The 22,054-nt window shown below is 32.6% G+C and overlaps 1 protein-coding gene across 1 annotated transcript in view; it reads right to left on the bottom strand.

Moving 5' to 3' along the window:
- Positions 1-22,054, bottom strand: part of LOC121391886 (long-chain-fatty-acid--CoA ligase ACSBG2-like) — a 62,298-nt gene that overhangs the window by 6,585 nt on the left and 33,659 nt on the right. The window contains 4 exon segments of the mRNA XM_041523357.1: positions 501-572; positions 1,238-1,336; positions 3,338-3,387; positions 3,860-3,899. Coding sequence (XP_041379291.1) covers positions 501-572; positions 1,238-1,336; positions 3,338-3,387; positions 3,860-3,899 — 261 coding nt within the window.

The raw sequence follows: 22,054 nt of genomic DNA, 5'->3' as shown, positions 1-22,054 counted from the left end.
TGTTTAAGCTCATAGAAAAGTTTTTACTTAAAATGGATTCCCATCAACTGGAAAATTGAACCGCTAAAAACAGTCTCAAAAGGCCAGCCACCTTAGGAAGACCTTGCAAAACTATCACAGAAATTTACCATCAGCCTATTCAGCATTATCAAGTTCATTCTTTAAATCTAACACTTTGCTTGCTTCATCCTTGAGGAACACTGTATTCTATATACAAACATTCTTGAGCTGGGTAAATTTTAATATTGGTGATATATTTATTACTAATCACTTTAAATTTTAATAATTTTTATTTAAAAATAAGGCAACTATTTGCAATAACATTGGAGATCATTGCCTCAGAAAAGAGTGTATAAGAACTTATATACCTCTCTGGAAAGAACCATAAGTTACTTATTGAACTGAAACTAATGATTGATCAAGTATGGCATAAAATAGTACAAGTATCTAATAATATCTATCAAAAGGGCTAATTCAAAAAGATGTGTTTAAAAGCTCACTTCACTGACGCTGTAAGCATGGGACATTGCAACAGCAGTCCATATTAAGTTGTCATGACTCAACATCACTCCCTATACAAAAAGAAACAGTAAATGGATAAAAACATGAAGGAATCTATATTGACAAAATTACACCATCAATTTCATTGGTGGAAATTTATAATTAGGCTTCACTAAAAAAAAAGGTAGTAGCAGGTCTTTAAGCCATTAACCTATTAATTGGGTGATTGATAACTTGTACCAAATCAGGCTATACATTTGCAAAGTACAAATAAATAAAGGATGCTAAACATACTAACAAGCTTATAACAAAGTTAATTTCAAAATAAACTATATAAAGATTAAGGAAATATATGTCATAATACACATGTTATCAATTGACAATATCAGAGAGTAGCTTTAGATGTTAAAAACATCTCTTATATACCTCTATGTAACACTGCAAAAGTACTATATTATGCTTTGACATTTCAGGATACTCTATTGTTCAAGCTTTACAATTCACTAACACATTTTAATGTCATTAATTAATGTTAATTATAAACACAACAAGCCCCAGTTGTAGGTATACATTTGTCAAAGTATAGACCTCTTCAGACACTATGGTATTTAACAAACACCTATTTCAAAAGTACATAAATGTTGGCCTTTAGTAAAAATCTCAGAACCATCCTCTACTTCAATATAATTATATATTTCCTATAGTATGTCTTCTGTCAAATGTCACAGCTGCTTACTTTGGGAGAGGCAGTTGTTCCTGACGTATAAATAAGTGAAGCACAATGACCTGGCTTCTGAGCATCAATTCTCCTAGACAACTCAAAATCAGGCATATCCTACATAAAATTGGAACAAACATGCACATACTGTGACATGAGAACTTTAGACAACACAAAGATACAGTATGTAGTAGCTCAGGTATAATTTATTGTACGATGCATCCTTCCTTCAAAAACACACTTTTTGTACACACACAAATCAGTGTACCCAGTAATACATCCACTAACACTTGCAACAAACAGATAGCTTCCAACTACCCATATTATAGTGACATGACTAACTACACTTATTCTCACAGCCAACATTTTTAATATATATACATATCTTTATATCAGTTGTTAACATTAAAAAGTCAAGTAGCAATTACTATATATTGTTACCTTTCCCAGGTCTAAGAATTTCCCAAGATATAAACACAACTTCTTTCATACGTGGTATAACAGGTCCAGGAAGATATTGTATAATAGTCTTGAGATGAGGTAAACGATCCTTCACCTAATATTATAACAAGAAAAAAAAAGGATGAAAATTAGAAATAGCTAGCATCAGTACTTACAAGAATGCAAACAAGATAGTAGGAATGGTATTCATGATAGTTGGATCATCTCCACATAATAGCACAGGCACAACTACATTTGAAACATAGTCCTATTAATATCTTTTGGATAAATTGTGATATAATTGTGCATTTCTTTTGATTATGTTTATATTGTGTAGGAATGATGGTCCCTGTATTTTTCACTTGTTTTTTTCTAAATGAACATTAAACATATATAGTGTCAAAATTTAGTCATTACTTTTAAAAACAACACTTATTTGCTTTTATTCAAAGTAACTGTTATTTTTAAATTAAATTTGTTTGTTATTATTTCATTAATAGTTCAAAATAGGTTTGATATTAAACTACGTCACCTCAATGAAAATGATAGCTAAAATCTTTTTAGTTTTCTGTTATCATGTAATACAAGAAAGTGACAGAGGAAAAAAATTAAATGTTTAGCTAGCAAAGTGTTGTTACTTAGGTACTGTTGTGTCAAAAACATTGCATGCTACTGATAACTTCTGATCACCTATTGATGAGATATTTGGTGTTTCTAGTCAATACACTCAATGAACAACTCAGACTATCTCTACATTGCCATAATTACCTAAAAAAAACTATAAAGATTAGAACTGAAGCTCAAAGAGTGACCGTGACCTAACTCAATTAAGGATAGATTGTCTAAACCACAAATTCCACCCATACTTTAGCACATTATCACAATATGACTTCTTGTAAACTAAATTTGCATATTATGTGTTAAGACATATCAAATGATTTTACACTTCAAGCATTACAATTTATAATAAGTACAGTCCATATAGATGAATTAACATATGTAGAGAACACACCAACTAACAACATCATAAAGAATACTTTTAGATGTTACTTTACCCCATACAATAGCATTAGTCATAGCTATGGGCTCTCCCAGGAAATATTATAAAGCAACTGAGTAATAATTGTTGATTCTTCAGATCAGTATGCTAGACTAATTAACTTACAATTACCAACAAACTTGGAGTTCTGCCAAAACATGTAGTTCATTGGCTTTTTAATTAATAATGAATGTTGTTTATTTTGTACAAATGTTTGCTTACAAATTAAAAGCTATATAACAAACAATGGAAGCATGATTCTGTCATTCACTATTGAATTTGTCTGTACTTGGCCCTATGAAAAATCCCAGCAAGATTTTGTAAAATCTTGTAAGCCTTGCAAGAATTCATACGATGTGCAAAGACTCTTAAATATGTTATACACTGAGTTTGAAGTAGATATGTGATTATACACCAATGATCACAGACCAGTGGTCATACTGATTTGCTAAAACCATAGATTATCATAACTTCAGAAAAGAGTACATAAAAAATAATACAGCCCTCCAAGAGATGTATAAGATATTAATTGACCTGATATATAGCAATCTGATTGGTCAATTAAGACATAACATGGTATAATTCACATTAATGTTAATACCTCCAAATATCTTATCCAGTTGTATATCGTTACTCACAAAAAAACATTTGAGCACGACAACTTCAGCTATATATTGGCAAGTTTCTGAAAGAAAGGAAGATCACTGTGACATCAGTATAGGTTTTTTTTCTTAATGTCAATTAACAGGTGATCATTTCATTCATACTACAGTAGTACACAAAGCTATGCCATAAATAAACCACTGTTATACCTAAATGATATTGCTAAGCCTGTTACAAGTAGATGTAATTATGATACCAAATTAATCAACAATACTTCCTGTTTATACAGCACAAGTCTGTAATCAGTGCTACAATACTATATAGCTGTATTATCCAATGACAATAATGACAAGGAAAACAATTAAGACATTAAACTGATTTATAATATCAAAGTAAATATGATTAGACTTTAATAACACTTCAATACATTATAACACTATTGTTTTCTTTGTACTGAGTATTAATATTTTTATCAAGTTAGGAAACCAGTAGTTATCAGATTTTATTACATCTAAGAAGGTTCATATACATGTAAGAAATGATGTGCCATTACCATTGGTTGTTAGTAGAGTAGACACCAGCAGCAATACCACCAGCCTATAAAAGGTAAGTTATTCTATACTTTAGGTATTTATAATATTTTCAATGATATTATGTGATGAATGAATACAGTCATACCATTATAGCATCCCATGAAAGTGATAAACCACTCCGGAGAATTGAAACCTAAAATAGGAACTCCATGATGAGCTTCCAACCCAAGCTTGATCATAGACTTTGCTGCCTTTTCCACATCATCAAGATACTGATTATACGTCCAGGTTACCCATACATCATCACGCTTCACTTTGAGAGCAGGACGATGTCCAAACTTTGAGACAGTTTGTTTAAAGGCTTCATTAACAGTCACAGGAGGAATAGAAGCAGGGCCAGTTAATGATATCTGTGAGATATGGAAATTAATAATACCTGCTGGAAACAAAATGTTTGCCTGAATATCTCTTCTATACTTTCCTACATTATATGTGGTTTATAGCGTGTACAAAAATAAAGACACAAAAGGAATCATTGAAAGCATTTTTAACGTAGTTCAATTGATAAAAAAACATTGGTGTATGTGAAAATTAATGATGTGCCACCAAAATTGTTTTTCCATAAATAGTAGTTATACATATAGTTTACTTTAATATATTTATCTTTAACAATAATTATGCTGATCTTTCTTAACCAAAATATAATTAGAAACATTTAACTTTTTTGATTTTTGCCACTATGATGGCCAAAATTGTACTCAATGAATTCTGTTATGCAACAATTTTATATCAAAAATATCAGTATTTCATAAGAGTTATAGGTATAATAGAAAGGTACCCAGTAATTCCAAGCATGTACAATGCCCTTTGTGAAAATATGCTGTGAAAATTGGATGATATTACCTAAAGAAATGCATAAAACTAACCTTAATAGCCGCTTCTGCATCTGGTTTTACTGTCCAGTGATTAGCAGTGCCATCAGAACAAATGCAATAAAAACAGTTTGTTGTGTGCGAATCTTCGTAATTTATATCCGGTCACATGAGGAATGCTCATATATGTATTTGTGTGGAACTCTAGTCATGTATACTAATTTGACTAGCAAACGATGCCGTTATAATTGCTTGAGTGATACACATCATTAGTATAAATTATCCTTCATCTGACCATATCCTCACATAGTTTCTTGTACTTCACACAAAGGAGGATAAAAGTGACTTGGACAAAGGCATCAACATCAAATTTTGTTTATTATAAATGTATAGAGCTTTACCAAAATGTTCATATTTTTCCGTTTCCTTGCTTTATTCTACATAATAGTACTGCTCATCTGCACTAGGAATCAATGCATATATATCTGTCAAAATTTAATGTATCAAAATGTCACCAAGTGCATTTATATCATGTCAGATTGTCAGTTATAGATCAACATTCTAAGAAAAAAGAGTATGGATATTAATAATATAAAGTTTGGATAGTCAAACATTGGTCCTTCAGACAACTAAGTACAACATTTACATCAGGCATAAATATCAACATTCTAAGAAAAGTGTAAGATAAAAGTCTTGCTAAGTCAACGATGGTTTCACTCAGTAAGTACAAATTTACTCAGCACAGTTCTATGAAAGGTAGAGTCTTACCTAGATTACATATCCTGGCAATGTTATAGTGGTACTTACTCCTAATTATAACCAAAGTCTAACAATCTTTAAATGAAACTAACCAATCACAAATATAATATAACCACCAGAATATGTATTATTGAATTGGTTCCTATCTTTCTGTATTGGTCCCACGGTTTGTATCAAAATTGGAAATTATCGTTAAATAAGTCATTATTATTAAAATAATTTATAACTCCTTCTTATTTATTTAATAAATCATGCATTATTTAAAATCATAAGCTTTTAACAAATAACGAGCACATAAAGAGAGATCGTTCAACTAGAGAATTGACATTACTAGTATACTAATGCCCAAATCAAAAAAATTATTGATAGTTGAGTTTATGAAGCTCGCATCAACCAAAAATAACACTTATTTGTTGCTTTTGTTAAGCAGTAGGCATTTTTTATATTTTTACACTTAATTAATAGCAATAATGGAGTTGGGAAAACCAGGCATGAACTGATTGAGATAAACATTTGCATGATATACTGGTAAGTCAAGTGGTCACTAAACCTTAATTGAAGTGTTATTTGACCTATAACAACTACAAGGTGTATGTTTACCAGCAGCCATGGATAATCATCATACTGAAAGGCCAGTCTTATGTTTTTAATGGTCAACGTTTAGGGATTTAGACTTTAAGCCATAAATCTAAACTCAATAACCTTAAACATGAAACAAACTCTAAGGTTGTCCTTGTCAGTATATTTTATAGTTACCTATAGATGGACTGCGAGTAAAAATTTTGGCAAAATTAGCACATTCCAACTAATGTTGTACAACATGTAATGGACCTTGTCAAGTTTTTTAAAGTAAGGAAGGTTTGCTTTTAATCTCCGAAGAGAGTAGTCACCTTGTTATTTTAGAGTATAGAGAAGGTCTTGTGTGACTTTAGCTGGGGTTTAAATTAATAAAATTATGATACCAGTGAATACCTACAGGTGAACAATAATAAAAATCACTCACAATATGCTTGAAGGAAGAAAGAAAACTAATCCTCAATAAGAAAGAAAATTCATCCACAACAACAGTAAAATTGTTTAAATAATAAAACAATGCCCAGCCAGAAACAGCAATTACCAGAGATTATTCTAGTCTACAAATTCTATGGTAGACTGTAGTAAAATTTTATAAATGAGTGGAACCAAGTTAGGTAAGCCAAGACTACATTTTAATCTTAATTCACAAACATTTTTTTGACCATAATTATAGTCAACATAGTGGTTATATAACTAATTATAGTCAATATAGTTCTTGTATGACTAATTATAGACAACATACTGCTTCTATGACTAGTTATAGTCAACATAGTGTTTCTATGACAATCTACAGTCAACATGTGCTTTATGACTAATTTAAATGAAACATGATCATTATTTCATCTTTTACTGCAAATAAATTGTTTTATTCTTTCTTCTATAATAAAATACAATTAGTTAGAATGAAAATAAGTAAAGTGGGATAAAAAGACAACAAATAATGGGTTATGGTAGAAATAAAATAGTAGTAAGAGATATATGACTAAAATATAAAAAAGTTATGACAACATAAGAAAAGAAAATGCAAATATAGATCACCAAATAACAGTATAATAAGACAAATAATTAAGAACTAAACAAATAATCAAATAAATTACTCACTGATACCAATTAAAATAAATTGACAAAAAAGCTAATTGAGACAGTCTTAAAGATCATTCATCATCATCATACTTACCCTGTAAGTCAAACTATCCCGGATAACATTTGTACATTGATGATATTGAACATAATTTTTAAGACATGACAGTGGTATGCTTCACCATTTATCAAGTGTCCCTGGATGATGTTGTTACTATGATCATATTGGGATAGTCATAAGATACACTGGTGATATAGTCGACTATTCATCAAAGTAATCCAGGATGATGACACCTTAGTAATGTCATCATCCTGGATACTTTGATACATTGACTATCCGGGAACAGTCTTAAAACAGACTTTCCTACTTATACCCATTTGCAAGAGATATCCCTGGAGGAATAGTTATACTGACTAGCCCTTAGACACACTGTCATGCAATGTATACTCCAGCTGTTGGAAGTCTGTCAAAATATAAATGTTACAATAGACAAACACACAGTGCAGATAGCTAGCGTTCTAGTTAGGCACAGGCCTGTAAGGTATTTTAAATGGTGTAAACATTTCTATTAGCACATTTCTATACAGGCTTATAACTCTGAGTTAGTGGTCATTCTTTAATGTGAACAGAGTATAAAAAATCTGAACAAAAATGGTAGGCTAATGCAATGACATCACAATAACTATGATATTTAAATTAAGATGATTGTGTTACCTTTGTGGCATTGGATCCCAATTTCATTCAACACACCTTCAGCAAGAGAATCTAATTCTTTAGTAGGATTGCCAAGGTCATCACCTATAAAAGATCAAAGCAATGATAATCGTAAATGAACAAGACTAGTGTACTATAATTATCGGAACAACATTATTTTACATTTGATGGGTCACAAACTAGTGAGGTAACGTTTATCATATCTCCTATAAAACCATCACAAACCTGCTTTAGTAACTTATTATCAGTTTTCCTTATATCGGCCAGTGATATAATAAAACCCTACGCAATGTAGATATCATAACAAGAGTTATAATACTTGAATTTTCTATTATATATAAGATAATGTGAATGGTGCAAGACATGCATCCGAAGTACAGAGTGAAGGAACAAGAATAAATCAGGCCAGAACCAGTGGATCCTCGTTAACCGGATCAAGAATGAACCCACCAATTAAATTACGGGGAAACAACTGCAATAGAAAATCGGAACGGGTCCAGCTACACTAAGTGGTCCTTATTAAGACTAAAAAAAGAACCAATGATCACACATGGTTGTTGTGTTTATACTGTTTTCACTATTATTAAAAGTTTCAAAAACCAATTTCTAGACATCTCTTCGTGATCTATTTGGTGGTAATGGTGGGAACTGCAAGAACAGTTGTGAGCAACCTCCCAGGACAATGGCAGAAACACTACTATAGCACAAATAAACGACGACCTAGTCTGGAATCAATTGAAAGAGAAACCATAATCGAATTGAGAAGAGGATAACAACCACAGCAGACAGTGATCTATAGGCTTGAGCCAGAAATTGTACAGTGCCAAGAACAAGAAGACCAACAATTAGCAGATCGGCTTCGAGGAGACAGTATGAGCTAAGAGAGGAAAAGGAAGAAAAACCATAAATCAGGGAGGAACAGCAAAAGATGGATCATTACAGCAGCTATGGCTCAGTTAGCTCAAGCTCAGCAACAGATGTTGCAGCAGAACACATTACAAAGAACACACGTAGAACATGGCCATCTATCAAGAAGGTGGGATATTGATTCGGAAACATTTTGAAGGTATGATGCGGTACATCAATTCCACGAGAGAGATCCACTCTCTATGGTTTTTCCTATGCAGTTGGGACACTTCCATTAATAGATGCCTTGTGCAGCTCACATGGAATCAAGTTTGGTATGCAGATGAATGCCTCCGCATGTGGTGATGTTAGTAAACTAAGATTGTGGTTTGATAAGCTACAAGTTTTTAGGTCCTCCTCTCGGTTATTTCCCTCAGCCTCAAAAAACCTATTTGTTGTGGATTCAAGTTCTTACAACGCGCAAAAGAGTATTTGACGATACTGAAGTTAATGTTGTCACCAGTAGACGCTTTCTTGGCGTATTATTGGAGATCAGGAGGGCAAGAATGCATTCATTAAACAGTCAGTTATGGATGGATATCACGGTCAACAGTTGATTAAAATAGGCAGAAACACAACCCACAGTGTGCATATGTCCGCCTTTACGAAGCTTTACAGTTTAGTGGTCATATATTCAGCGTGTAACATCTGCATTTTGTAGTTCACTGTTTGATGAATTGGAGGCAGTTATTAAGGATCATTTTCTGCCAACCATCCTTGGTTTTGAAGTCTCGAATGTGGATAGAGAACTGTATTCTTTGCCAGTGAGATATTGGGTTGGGGGTTTTTGTAATCCTACTGCTACACTGATTGTTCTCTTCTCATTCCAGGAAGGCAACTGATGTGATGGTACAATGTATTAAGAATGGTGAGATCGTGTTTGAGGTTGACTTTCATAACTCTTGGTGTGCTCAAGTTCTTCATGATTAAGTACCTGGCAGCAAATAAGGCCTTACACCTGAATAGTTTGAGATATTACTTCAACAATATGATACATACATCAACGAGCATATCAGGGCTAAAAGTGAGAAGGGTCTGTTGGCTAACAGCACTTCCTTTAACAAAATGTCAATTTGATTTGTCCTCGCAAGAGTTTTGGGATGCCATGGCCATCAGGTACAAAAACCATTATTGATGTCCCGTATCTATGTGACGAATTTGGCTACCCTTTACTCTTGAACATGCTCTGTCTTGCAGAAAATTAGGATTGGTTGTGCCAGGCATAATGAAATTCGAGATATCATCAGTGATATGTCCAGTTTAGTATTGGGTAATGTGATCGGGAACCAGTGATAAGATAAGCCAGTGGTGATGATTCTGCTTTGGTGGCTGACTTGTCGGTACGAGGTGTTTGGCTTCCTCAGGCTGAGGCGTTGTTTGACGTACGTGTATCAGATCCTGACGCCCAGTCCTATTTGAGTCAATCACCTAGTGAGTTCTGTTGAATGCCGAAAAAGAGAAAAAGTGAAATATGGTCAGGCTTGTGAAGAGAGAGAGCATTATTTACACCATTTTGCTGTTCAATTTGATGGAATGATTGGTAGAGAAGGAAAACATTCCTAAAACAACTTGGCGACAGTTTGGCTTTGAATGGGGACAGTAATTTAATCGCACAGTTATGGGCTGGTTACGGAGCAAGAATAAACATGGAATTCTACGAGCATCAATTTTATGTCTGTGGGGTTCTAGATCAAAGTGGAGAAGCCTGGGGTATTGTGGATGGAGCTTCAATTGGCCTGTCGACCATCAACTATTGACAATGTTTAATTTAATTTATTGTTAACTATTTTTGCCATGACATTTTGACAAGTTTTTTTCCATGCTCCTTCTTGACCTTGTTTGATAATTGTTATAATTATAATATAATAATAATAATAATAATAATAATAACAATAATAATAATAATAATAATATCACACACAAAATACAAAGTATAAGTTTGTGTTTCAGTTATATCACACTCTCCCCCATCTAGCTAGAATATGAAGGGCTGAACCAAGTAACTGGTTTTACAACACATGAGAGTGGAATGATGGAGATTGATAGAACAACAAAAACATATGAGTGACAGTTGAAAAAGTGATGAGTTAGAATTCAATTAGAAAGAGGAAGGGGTAAATAATTGTTGTTATTGAATTTGAGAAAGGCCAGTCATAAAAAAAAAAAAAAAAAACCAATTATCAACTTTGAATGACACAGAATCCTGACTAATTGTTCGACATGACAACGCAAAAAATGTCCAGCTGTGGTTTTTATCCTTATAAATGAGACTGGTCAATAATTTGAATAACTTCGTCGTGAAATTGAATCCACTGAGGTGGTCCTATAATATTAATGTGAACAATACCTTTTTATTGGAATTTATTGGTTCTGTGTTTATTTCAACGCTAACATACCTTACCGATAAAGGTCTGGGTGAATACAAAAAAGTAATTGAGTTCATAAATGTCTACCTGTTAGAAAAAAAGTTCTACTAGGGGACCATTTTTGGTTGAGTGTGGTGGTAACATGAATCACGTTATAAATATTTAAAAGACCTTCAACCATTCTCTTCTAGTTTCTTTAAATCATGTTTAAATGTCTGTACTGCCGTTCAGCAAGGCACTTAGAACTGAGATGATAAAGGAGAGGTGTGAATGTGCTTGTATACTGCAATTAACTTCATAAAAACTGAAAGTAATGACTGGTGAAGGCAGTTTCTGTTATCAGAAAACTAGTTTTTTTGGTAAACCATGCATTAAGAAATTTGCTTCAGTTTCTGATGGCAAGCTTCCAAAGAGGTAGAATTTACAATGTTAACTTTGATCCATTTTTTGAATGCATGTCTATTAAAATGAAGAAAATTTTTGCTGAAAAACAATCCATCTGATTGACATGAACTTTAGTCCAAGGTTATCAGGAAGTCCGCAAAGTGTAAGGGTGCTCTGGCACGAAGTGGTAGATTAGAAGTATTGCAAGCTTGCACTTTTGTTTTGATATCCAAATCAAATCACTACCAAGACACATGAATGCTCTAAACATTTTCAATTTTTCCAATTCCTGGATGTGTTTCATGAAAAGTTATTGAGACCTGCATTATGTCTCTAGCATACATGTCAATATCACATTAGAAACCCGATAATTAAACAACTTTTTTAAAACACTGAGTTCCCATTTGATGCTCTAAGTGATAGGAGTGAGAGTCTGCTGTATGGTTTCCGTGTCATCTGACATTATGATGGGTCAGAACAGTTTCCAATGCCATACCGTGAGCATCACACATTTTCAATACAAAGATTTACCTGATACAGTCCACCATTTTGCAAAACATGGTACGAGTAATGATGTGATTAGAATAAGGATATCTTTGACCTGTTGGAAAGCACTTTCTTGTGTCTTCTGTCCATAACCACTGGGGAAAAGGACCACCTTTTCCATAGAAGGGCATATAATGGGACCCATGATTGTTTGCAAGATAAATACTTGTAACTGCAGAGGGACAGTCTAGAAAGTACACAGGTGAGATTGTGTAGATGATTCTCTTCATTGATACCAGAGACAAATCATCATATACACATTAGGTAAGTCACATAAAATAAGACCTCCCATAGTTGTTGAAATCCTAAACAGTAGACATTGATATGGAAGCAACCATTATGAGTTTCAATACTGCTTATAGAGTGTTATGGAAAAGTATCTGCTGGTTGGCATGGCTCCAAATGAAGTTTTGAGAAGAACGCCGCACCTTTAATGCTGCAAAATGTTTTTTCAATGCAAATGTATGAATGGCTATCATTAGTTAGAAATCATTGACAGTAACTTTGTAATTTCTTCAAGGTGTCTTTGTTGTCTTTTTTACAATAGGAACAATTGGGGCTGGCCCAAAACAACATGATGAACTGGGTAATGAACCACCAAATTCTTGTAGTCAAGAGTTCTCTTTTTCTACTTTCTCTTTAGGTTATATGCTACAGGTCTGGCTTTGAAGTATTTTGAGACAATCACTAAGGATACACAAATAGTTAAGGTGGATTGGTACTTTGAGGTGTACCCAGTTTATTCAAAATAGGTCAGTATACTTGTCAAGAAGTGTTATGAGAGTGATAGAGTTTGTCAAGGGAATGAATACGTTCCAGTCCTAATTCAATTATTTCAAGTCAATTTCTACCAAACGCCTTTAAAAAAAATCCGTGTCTATGCATGACTAGGAGTGGGAGAAATCTGAGACTGTGATTTGGGTAATCTACACGTACATCATAAATGCCAAAGATCATGAGGTTTTCTCAAGTGTAGGTACTTAGAGTAATATTTGGTAGGTTGCAATGGGAGTTGTGGAATGAGAAAATAGAATCATAAGTTTGTTCACGATAAAATGACACAAATATACCCTATGCCTAGTTCCATAGGAGGAAATTTAACACTTATTTTACTTTGAATGTCATAGCAATAGTTTTGACTTTCCCAGGCAAGGTAAACAGGGTGTAGGCATCATCCAGCCCATCAGAAGTTGATAGAGATCTTAGGTTGGCCGAGGGGGACTGACTTGTGGCTATCAGTTTACTATGGACACTTTTACATGTGAGTCCAATTTCCCACAGACTCAGCATTCACCTTAAGTAAAATGCAAGTGCTTGCAACATGTTGCCTTCACAATGATAACCATATAGAAGCTGTATAGTCCGTGGTGTCCATGCATGACTAGAAGGGGAGAATCTGAGACTGTGATTTGGTATCTACGTGTACATCACAAATGCCCAGGATCACGAGGGTTTCTTTTTCTCCAGTATAGATACTTGAAAGTAATATTGATAGGTTTGCATTTGAGAATGCAGGATGAGAAATAGAATCATAGGTTTGTTTCACTTACAATTGACAAAGATATCCTATGTCTAAAAGCTTCCATAGGAAGATCTAACACCCATTTACTTAGACTGTCATGCATTGGTTTGACTTTCCCAGGCAAGTGAAACTGGGTGTAGGCGAATCATCCAGCCCATCAGAGACAGTAGATAAGGATCTAAGGTTGACTGAGGGGTCTGACTTGTGGCTAGGAGTTTACTATGACACTTTGCTATGATGTCCAATTTCCCACCAGGCTCTCCCAGATTCATGACCAAGGTTGAAACCTGAGATCTTTTTCTTGTACTAACATCTTGAATAGTAGCCAGGTAACCCGGTAGCCAATGTATGACTGAAAGAAATAGGATGAAAACAACCTTGTAGCCAACTTATATGGATTCACCATGTAAAAAACTTGATAGCGAAACAAAAGAAATAATAGTACAAACAAATACAAAGTATAAGTTATGTTTTACAGTAATATCACACTGTACAGGTATCTAAAGTTTTTTCTTAAGTTAATGCAAATTTCTTCTAGGATGTAATATCAGAATATATTAAAAATTGCAGTCACATGTGTTCTTTAGAAAATCTTAGTCTCATTCTTAGTAAATAAAAAAACAACAACAGAAAAACGGAACATAGTAACTGAATCTGAACTTTTATTTATAATAAATGCCTCATATGACCATTCCTAATTGTGGTTTGCATTCTCCTAACATAAACTAATGGTCTTAATAAACACTATGGAAACAAAGTGCTTAAAAACATTCAAAATAGAACTGTTGATAAACTAGCTGTTTCTTAGTATATTAAGCAGATTCTAGTATTGGTTTATGTAGTGATGCCATTATTTAGAAACTGAATTAGAGCATACAAGCTGTGTAGGAGCATCTTGCAATTTAATATGACTCAGGTAGCCTACCTGTGACATTATTTAGTTAGAAAATGTTTCCCATTATGATTCTATTCTTATCAAAGTCTTAACATTATACTTAATACGATGAGCAAATGACATTTTTATGAGTTACAACTGTATTTTAAAGATGTAATAAGTTATCTCTTGAACCAAACTGTATACTATATAGGTTGATAGAGTTGTTATTCACAAACTCAGCAAGAAAGTGTTAGAGCAGTTACATGAAAGCTATAAGGTATCAGCTTGTAAAGAGAAAAAGAAATCTTTAACACACAATTTCTGTAATTAACTTTGAATTAATGAAATGGTTGACAAAGGCAAGAAAGGATATTAATAAGCTAAAACATTCATCAGGACCATTGTGCATCCACTGGCAGTGTTCCCGTCGCTAGTCTTTTCTTTCTTTCTAAACTCTTGTTGGATCCTGTTTGTGCCAATAGTGGTTGCCATGGAAAATAGTGAGAGTACCACACTTTGCTGTAAGTAAAATGACAGGACTGAGTACTATTTAAGTGTAATCAGCCCTTCTTGTGTTTCCTTCAGAGAGGCAGTGTCTATAATGTTCCATTTTAACTATATAAGTCTTCCACTTAATCTGGTTCTACCAAGTGTATCTAGACCGTACAGTGCATTATGTTGTATATGTAGACTAATGAAAGTAATTACTTCTCTTGTGGTAGTCCATATTTTTGGGGTTTAACTCTGGTAGATATTTGTAAACAATTCAAAGTAGATGACAAGTTAAACGCAACTGTACTTGCAAGAATACCTTACTAGGTCTAGTTTGAGTAGCCTGAGAAAAGCTCTAATATGATTATTATTAATTAAAACTACTGCATGTTTTATGTCATTACATCTTATACTGTGTTTGATAGGTGGTTTGTAGACTCTATACTGGTAAATAAGTTGCATTATCATGACAATATATCAGTGACCTTTATATTCAGCATTATATAATTTGTTTTTAAAGCTTTTTGTGATTCTTTTTCATTGTTGTTTACTTATTATTTGTTTTCTTTCCTTATAAGATTCTCCATTATTAATCTCACAGTTTGTTAAATTATAGGTGATAATGATATTCAAACTAAAAAATACGTCAAGTAACAATAGAATATTGTTTAGCTTTTAAGTAGATTATTACTACTAAGGTATGTTTCTTTAAGCCCTTTCATTTACAAGGCTATTTAGTGGCACCAACCCATTTGTTAGTATGTTTTTATCCTGAATATAATCATTGAATCTGGATCAAACTATACTTGAACAAGCTTTAACAGAGTCAAAAATCAAGTACATTTTTTCCGAGTTTCTTATTTATTATTGTTTTCATTATTTACAGTAAAATATATTACTAGTGCAAATTGATAATCCTTGCTGAAAAACAGAATAAATTGACCAACAAATAATAAAATTTTATTTAAATTATCTTTGTTTAGAGGAATCATTATGTATGCATTTAGTATTTTGGTTTTACTTTAGTAAATAGCAAACTAATTAATTCTGCCAAAGAAGGAAACTTATCAGAAGTAATTGATGCCATCTCAAAAGGTGCAAATGTAAATGCTACAGATGATGTAAGTTATTTTTATTACTTAATTTTACACTTAATAAATAAAGCAGTTAGTCTAAATGAATTTTCTGAAATATACCAAATGTTAGTTTTTGTTTACATATTTTGTTTTCTTGCAACCTAACCAATCAAGCTGAGTTAGTTACTGGTTTATTACTGAAATAGTTGTGTAGATTTGAATTTATATTAATATATTATCATTGTTATAATTGAATAATTCATTGCTGTAATGTCATTCCGTAGATCGGGAAACTTTTGCATTACAAAAGTTTCATGTAAAAAAAATGTGTTAAAAAAAATTTCGAACACAAGAGACGTGTATGAAATTTATTAACCCTGCTACCCTAACTTTTCATTTGCCCGAGCAATTGCTGTTTTTTTCAGATATCTCAAAGAAGCCATATTCACTTTAAACACTGTAACACCACGACGTAAACGTGCATTAAAATATTTCAATGTGTAATAACGTTCGTGTAATTTATTTTCGTAATGTTCGAATTTTTTTAAACAATGAAAACTTTCCCGATCTACAGTAGTTAATTAGGCAGTATAGAGTCATCCACAAAATTAAATAAATAAAAGTTTAATTGCTATAATATATAGACAGCAAACATGATTGTTTAGAAAATAATCTGTTGATTGTCTATAGACTTTATTTTCACACCATAGATTTCACTATAATACACATGTATTCAGTTATGTTGATCATTATATACATACATAGTTTTATATTGAAGTAGTATATATACAATGTACTAAGATTTGTTTAGAAAGTAGTTACACACCTAGCTAGCTATGTATAGTTGATCATGGACCATTTAATTAGTATTAGCATTAGTACCTACATTTATAAATACATGTTCAGATGTTGCTGCTAATTTAATAATAATATAATATTAAAATGACTGTATTAAAGGTGGTTCCACTGAATATGCAATATTTTATTCTTTAACCAACAAGGCTATTGATGATTACTTTTACATATAAAGTTATTTTTATTGCCTGGCAGCACAGCTACTCCAATATCTATGTTGCTAGGTAGTCCTATATACATTATGGACCATTATGGTTCTAACTTCATCCTCTCGCAGTTATATGCGTATACTTATACATATGACTTTTCCAATATCTATGTTACCAAGTAGTCCTATATACATTATGGACCATGTGTTATTGTGAATAGTTTCTACTGCTACAATAAAACACTCTCTCTTTTATACCAAAATAGTCCAAAGAACTTGATGGTAATATTAATGTGAAAACTAGCATGTTCTTTGACAGCAATTGTATTTAAAATCACAGCTTACAAACATTTAGTGAAAAGTTTATGCTTTTTACAAAATATTAAGTTCTGATTCTATGGCTCATTGTTTTGGGATGTCCTTGCAAGTTTTAAATGATAGTGTTCTATTCTTATACTATTAAAATAAAGGTTCAGCTAACTTTAATTTCCATTACGAAATTAAAGTTATGAGGTTTGTACCGACCATTTATATTATCATGTAAAATTTAAAGTATGTGATTGGCACACTTTTTCTAAACTTGCATTCAGTGTGACTAAAATTATGTAAGTGTGGTGTTGTATATACAGTAATAAAGTTTGTACACCAACTCTTTGGAATAAAGCGTAAAAGTTTTGTTAATGTTTAAAATTAATAACTAAGTACCTATATGCTACATATACAAATTGCTATATCAGAATTACTAACAAACCATTAGGATAGGGTAGTGTAGATATAATATTTATAAAAATGCTAAAATTGGTATACATATCCATTGTGTCACATTCAACATTACAAAATATTACAAGTTAGATACTATGTACTTCATCATTAAAGTACACTGATATTCAATGTCATTATATAAATAAATAATGTAGTTACATTGTTGCTACATTAAAGGTAATTGTCACATTTTATTGTCATATTGTCTTTTGTTCTCAGAACAATGACACAGCTTTGCATTTTGGCTGCTCTTCATAACAATGTTGATATTGTTGCTGCTATTTTTAATTTGTACTGTTCACATTGATGTGAAGAACCAAGGTGAGTATAAATATAAGTTATATATTGACAACTGCTATTTGTACATAATTGAGTATGTTATAAATTAGGTTTATATTGTATAAATTGGTGTTAATACATTTTTTTGTTTGGGTGAAATAAAAATGAATATTGAAAATAAGTAAAAATTTTTTAACATTATTATCTGTTATATTATGCCAATAGATTGCTTTCTTCTGTAAATTAAAGTATTTATTTATATGTGATTGAGTTCTATTATCTACTGTGTATGTTAAGGTCTATTTTCAAACTGGGTCTTTTTCATTGGAAGATAATGGATTAAAATGAGCATGACCAGTTTAAAAAATTTAAAAATTTGGAACAGAAGTTCAAAATGCTAAAGAGAAGCTTGAATTAACAGCTGTGGTGATGCCATAAGTTTAAATACACTTTGCATTCTCTAAGACTGTATATTTGGAAAGTAGCCATGTGGCCAACTCAATTTCATATAACTTAATAAAGACTATTCCCATTATAAACATACATCTAGCTAATGTGTCCTGAAGGTTTTAAACATTTGAGTATTTATTTTTCAGGTTTATGTTAATTGAATTGGAATGTTTTGATTCTCTCTAAATTTGTTATGGAATACATTTATAAATATAAAAAAGCTGTAATAGATTATAATTATAATATTAAATTATGCCTCATATATACATGTGTTCATACATGAAACACTGGGAGCTCATCTATCCTGTGATGACTAATTCTGCATAAATTTAATTTTTTTACTTTTGTTTTGAAAATAAGACTGACATTAACTAACTGAATTATGCTACACATATGTAAACATAGTTTTTAGAGATATTGATATTCATTTTTTAAAGGTAGAATGATGAATTGATGACATGTGATTCTTGCATATCATTTTCAAAAGTCTCTTATTCTATCTCCTTAACAAAATGTAGCCATTTATTCAACAAACAGCCTATAATTATGTTATTTACTACACTATAATGTAAATACTGTAGACCTTTGTTGCTATCTAATCTTCCTAGAGTGGTAATACACCACTACACAATGCTTGCTCCGAAGGCTCCACTGGTGTCATCAAATTTCTTTTATCTTCTGGAAAAGTTGATCCAATGTCTAAGAACAACAATGGACAAGCACCAATGAAACTTGTTCCTCACCACAATACCAATCGTTTCGAGATTTTAAAAATGTTTGCGCCATTTCAACAGTGTCAAGCTGATTCCCTGTGGAATCCTACAGCAAGGTAGTTGTCTGTGGTAACATTGTGTTGGAAAAAGTTCTCTTGCTGCAGTTTATCATGGACCGAGCTAACAAACCAGCCAATCACAATTTTGATACATCAAATGTGTCACAGTAGAACCACTAACAGCTGGTATTGATACACATACCTCCACAAGCCATGAAGTAGGAAATGTTGTCCTCTATGATCTTGTGGTCGTAGGGAATATTATAGTAGTCATGCTGCTGTCCTTGAAAACCTCATGTTGAGCTCTTCTGGTGTATTTTTGGTTCTTTTCCAGCTGATCTTAAACGAGGAGATTCTCATAAAAGTATCTTCATTACTGGTTTAAGTTTATTGAGGAGATTGTAAAGGAATGAAGAGCTCAATGAAATCACAAAATCATTGTTGTGGTAGTCGACTGGATGAGCTGACTACTAGTATTGAACCAATCCAGAGATTGGTTGATGGAATTGCTAAGAAGGCTATACCATTCACAAGAATACCATGGGTTTCTACCTATGGAATGTCATCGTCCAGGAGGTAAAGGAGTAAAAAAGTTTATTTCTATGCTTTCTGAGAGCTGTAAAGCTGTCTTGATCGACCAACAAAATCAGCTTTTATTGCCATGTCCAGTACTCCTTTTTACAGCTTCTTAAAAAAGTGGGCTATAAGTTTAGAAGAGCTATGTGCATTGTTAAAAGAGCGCAATGACCCTTTTCTTCCCTCAGAAATGTCAGTGTTATTAGAATTTCTGACCACTTTAAGTGACAAGGGTCTTATATTATTCCTCAGAAATAAGGAAAGTCAAGTTGGATAGTAATTGACAAAACAGCTCTTCTCAAAGAAGTTAACGGTGTCCTATTTGCCCCACAGGCAATCCAGCATGTTTATTGTAATATTGCTAGTAATACCGCATTGTACCTCTATCAGTTCTTAAGGAAGTTTTCCTCATCATGATATTGATATGTTAGTAGGATTTCTTAGAAGCCTACAATTCTGTCACATTATTCAATCAAGTGCACTTGATTGCCTCGAAACTAACATATCAACATCAATACCTATGCCATTTGATGAGCTTCTATTTTTTCCTGCACTCATCGATGCTGAACCACCTGATGATATCAATATAGCGAATGGATTTGGGATGGTGTCTATGGTGTCCTGATCCTTATGAGTTCCTGTCGATTCGATTTCTTCATATGCTTCTTCTTAGCCTTGCCTATACCTATTGCCTCCCCCTCCCACCTCGAAGATACCAGGTAAAGTTTACAAAGCTAATCCAATTGTTGAATGATTAGCTCGCGTTGTAATGGTATGGACTAATGGTGTATATTGGGAGAATGAAGTTAAAGTTAGTTTTTTGTTGAAGTATCTGAGCACAATCGATGTTACAGTACTTGCTTTAAATAAAGAGATGACTGAAAGCCACAAAGTTTTTAATTCAGTTATTAATACCATTCTGAGTCTTAAGGACCAACTATGTTCATGTACAAGTGACGAGTACATGATTGCACCTAATGAAGTAGCTAACGCTCATACTCGTGATGTATGTCAACGCACACTTTATTCCATGGAAGATGTTGCTGTGGGTATTCTTACTAAAGTTGACATCAAAGAACCTAACAATGTTCACATTGAAGATATAGTAGGCAGTAAAGATCCATTTTTCAAATTGCTTCCTTAGTGACCAAAGCACCTATTCAACCCAAGTAATGCTGAGTTACCAGTCCAACAAGATTATCTACAACCACATTGAAGACATGTGTGTGTATCTTTTTTATCTTCTGTTGAATGTACCTACGCATCTGTAAGGGAGCACTGTAGCCAGTTCAGCATATTTGCTGGACGCACCCCTTTGGTAAGTGAGTTTTTATTACTTTTAGTGTGCTGTAACAATGTACAAAGTCATTTAGTTTTGAAGATACTATATTAATTCCCTTTTATATCATGTATAGGATCTTGCCCCCCCATCTTTAACTGAGAATCTCATAAACAAGCCTCAAAACCACTTCTTCAGAAAATACACAAGGTTTGTCTAATTTGTTTATTAATCATTTACATATTATTAAAATAGGATCTGATAACACAGCTGCTAGCTCAACTGATCCTGTTTCTTAAGTAATAAAATAATCATTATCAATAAATGTATTACTGATATATTTTATTTATAAAGGAATTACACCTGACACTGCTGGTTCATCATGTCCTACTTTAACAGTAGGAGGTATATTAGGTGAGACCTTAATTATGTTTGACATGTTTGTTATAAACAAAGATAGCTATTGGTAAACTGTCAAACATTGAAATATATTCATATATTTTGTCTCATTGTCTCATTTATAGAAAGGTTTGTTTGATGTAGTGGAATGATGTCATAACTCTATGATAAACTGCTAAGTGATATCTTTATATGCAAGAGTTTTGTGTCCACAATCTTCATTATCATTATTAGGACTAATTTTATGAATATACTATTAATTTACATTATACTTAAAAAGAGAACTATAATTTCACTTCCCTATTTGTTATTAAGATATAATGTTAATTAATTATGTACTTTATTCAGGAATGAACCAAGAAAAATTGATCTCCAGCCAATCCTTGGTGACATAGAGCAAGCCAGTAAGTCACCCTCTAACAAAGCATACCAAAGTTGGTCTTAAATTGTATTATTTTATTATGCATTATCTCATAGGGTCTGAAAATTCAGAACTAACTGTTAGTGACACTACTACTGTAGTAGAGA

Source organism: Gigantopelta aegis, unplaced genomic scaffold, assembly GCF_016097555.1.
Source record: "Gigantopelta aegis isolate Gae_Host unplaced genomic scaffold, Gae_host_genome ctg3061_pilon_pilon:::debris, whole genome shotgun sequence".
Taxonomy (NCBI): Eukaryota; Metazoa; Mollusca; class Gastropoda; order Neomphalida; family Peltospiridae; genus Gigantopelta; species Gigantopelta aegis.
The sequence above is the reverse complement of the archived record's forward strand: the minus strand, read 5'-3'. Positions and strand labels throughout refer to the sequence as shown.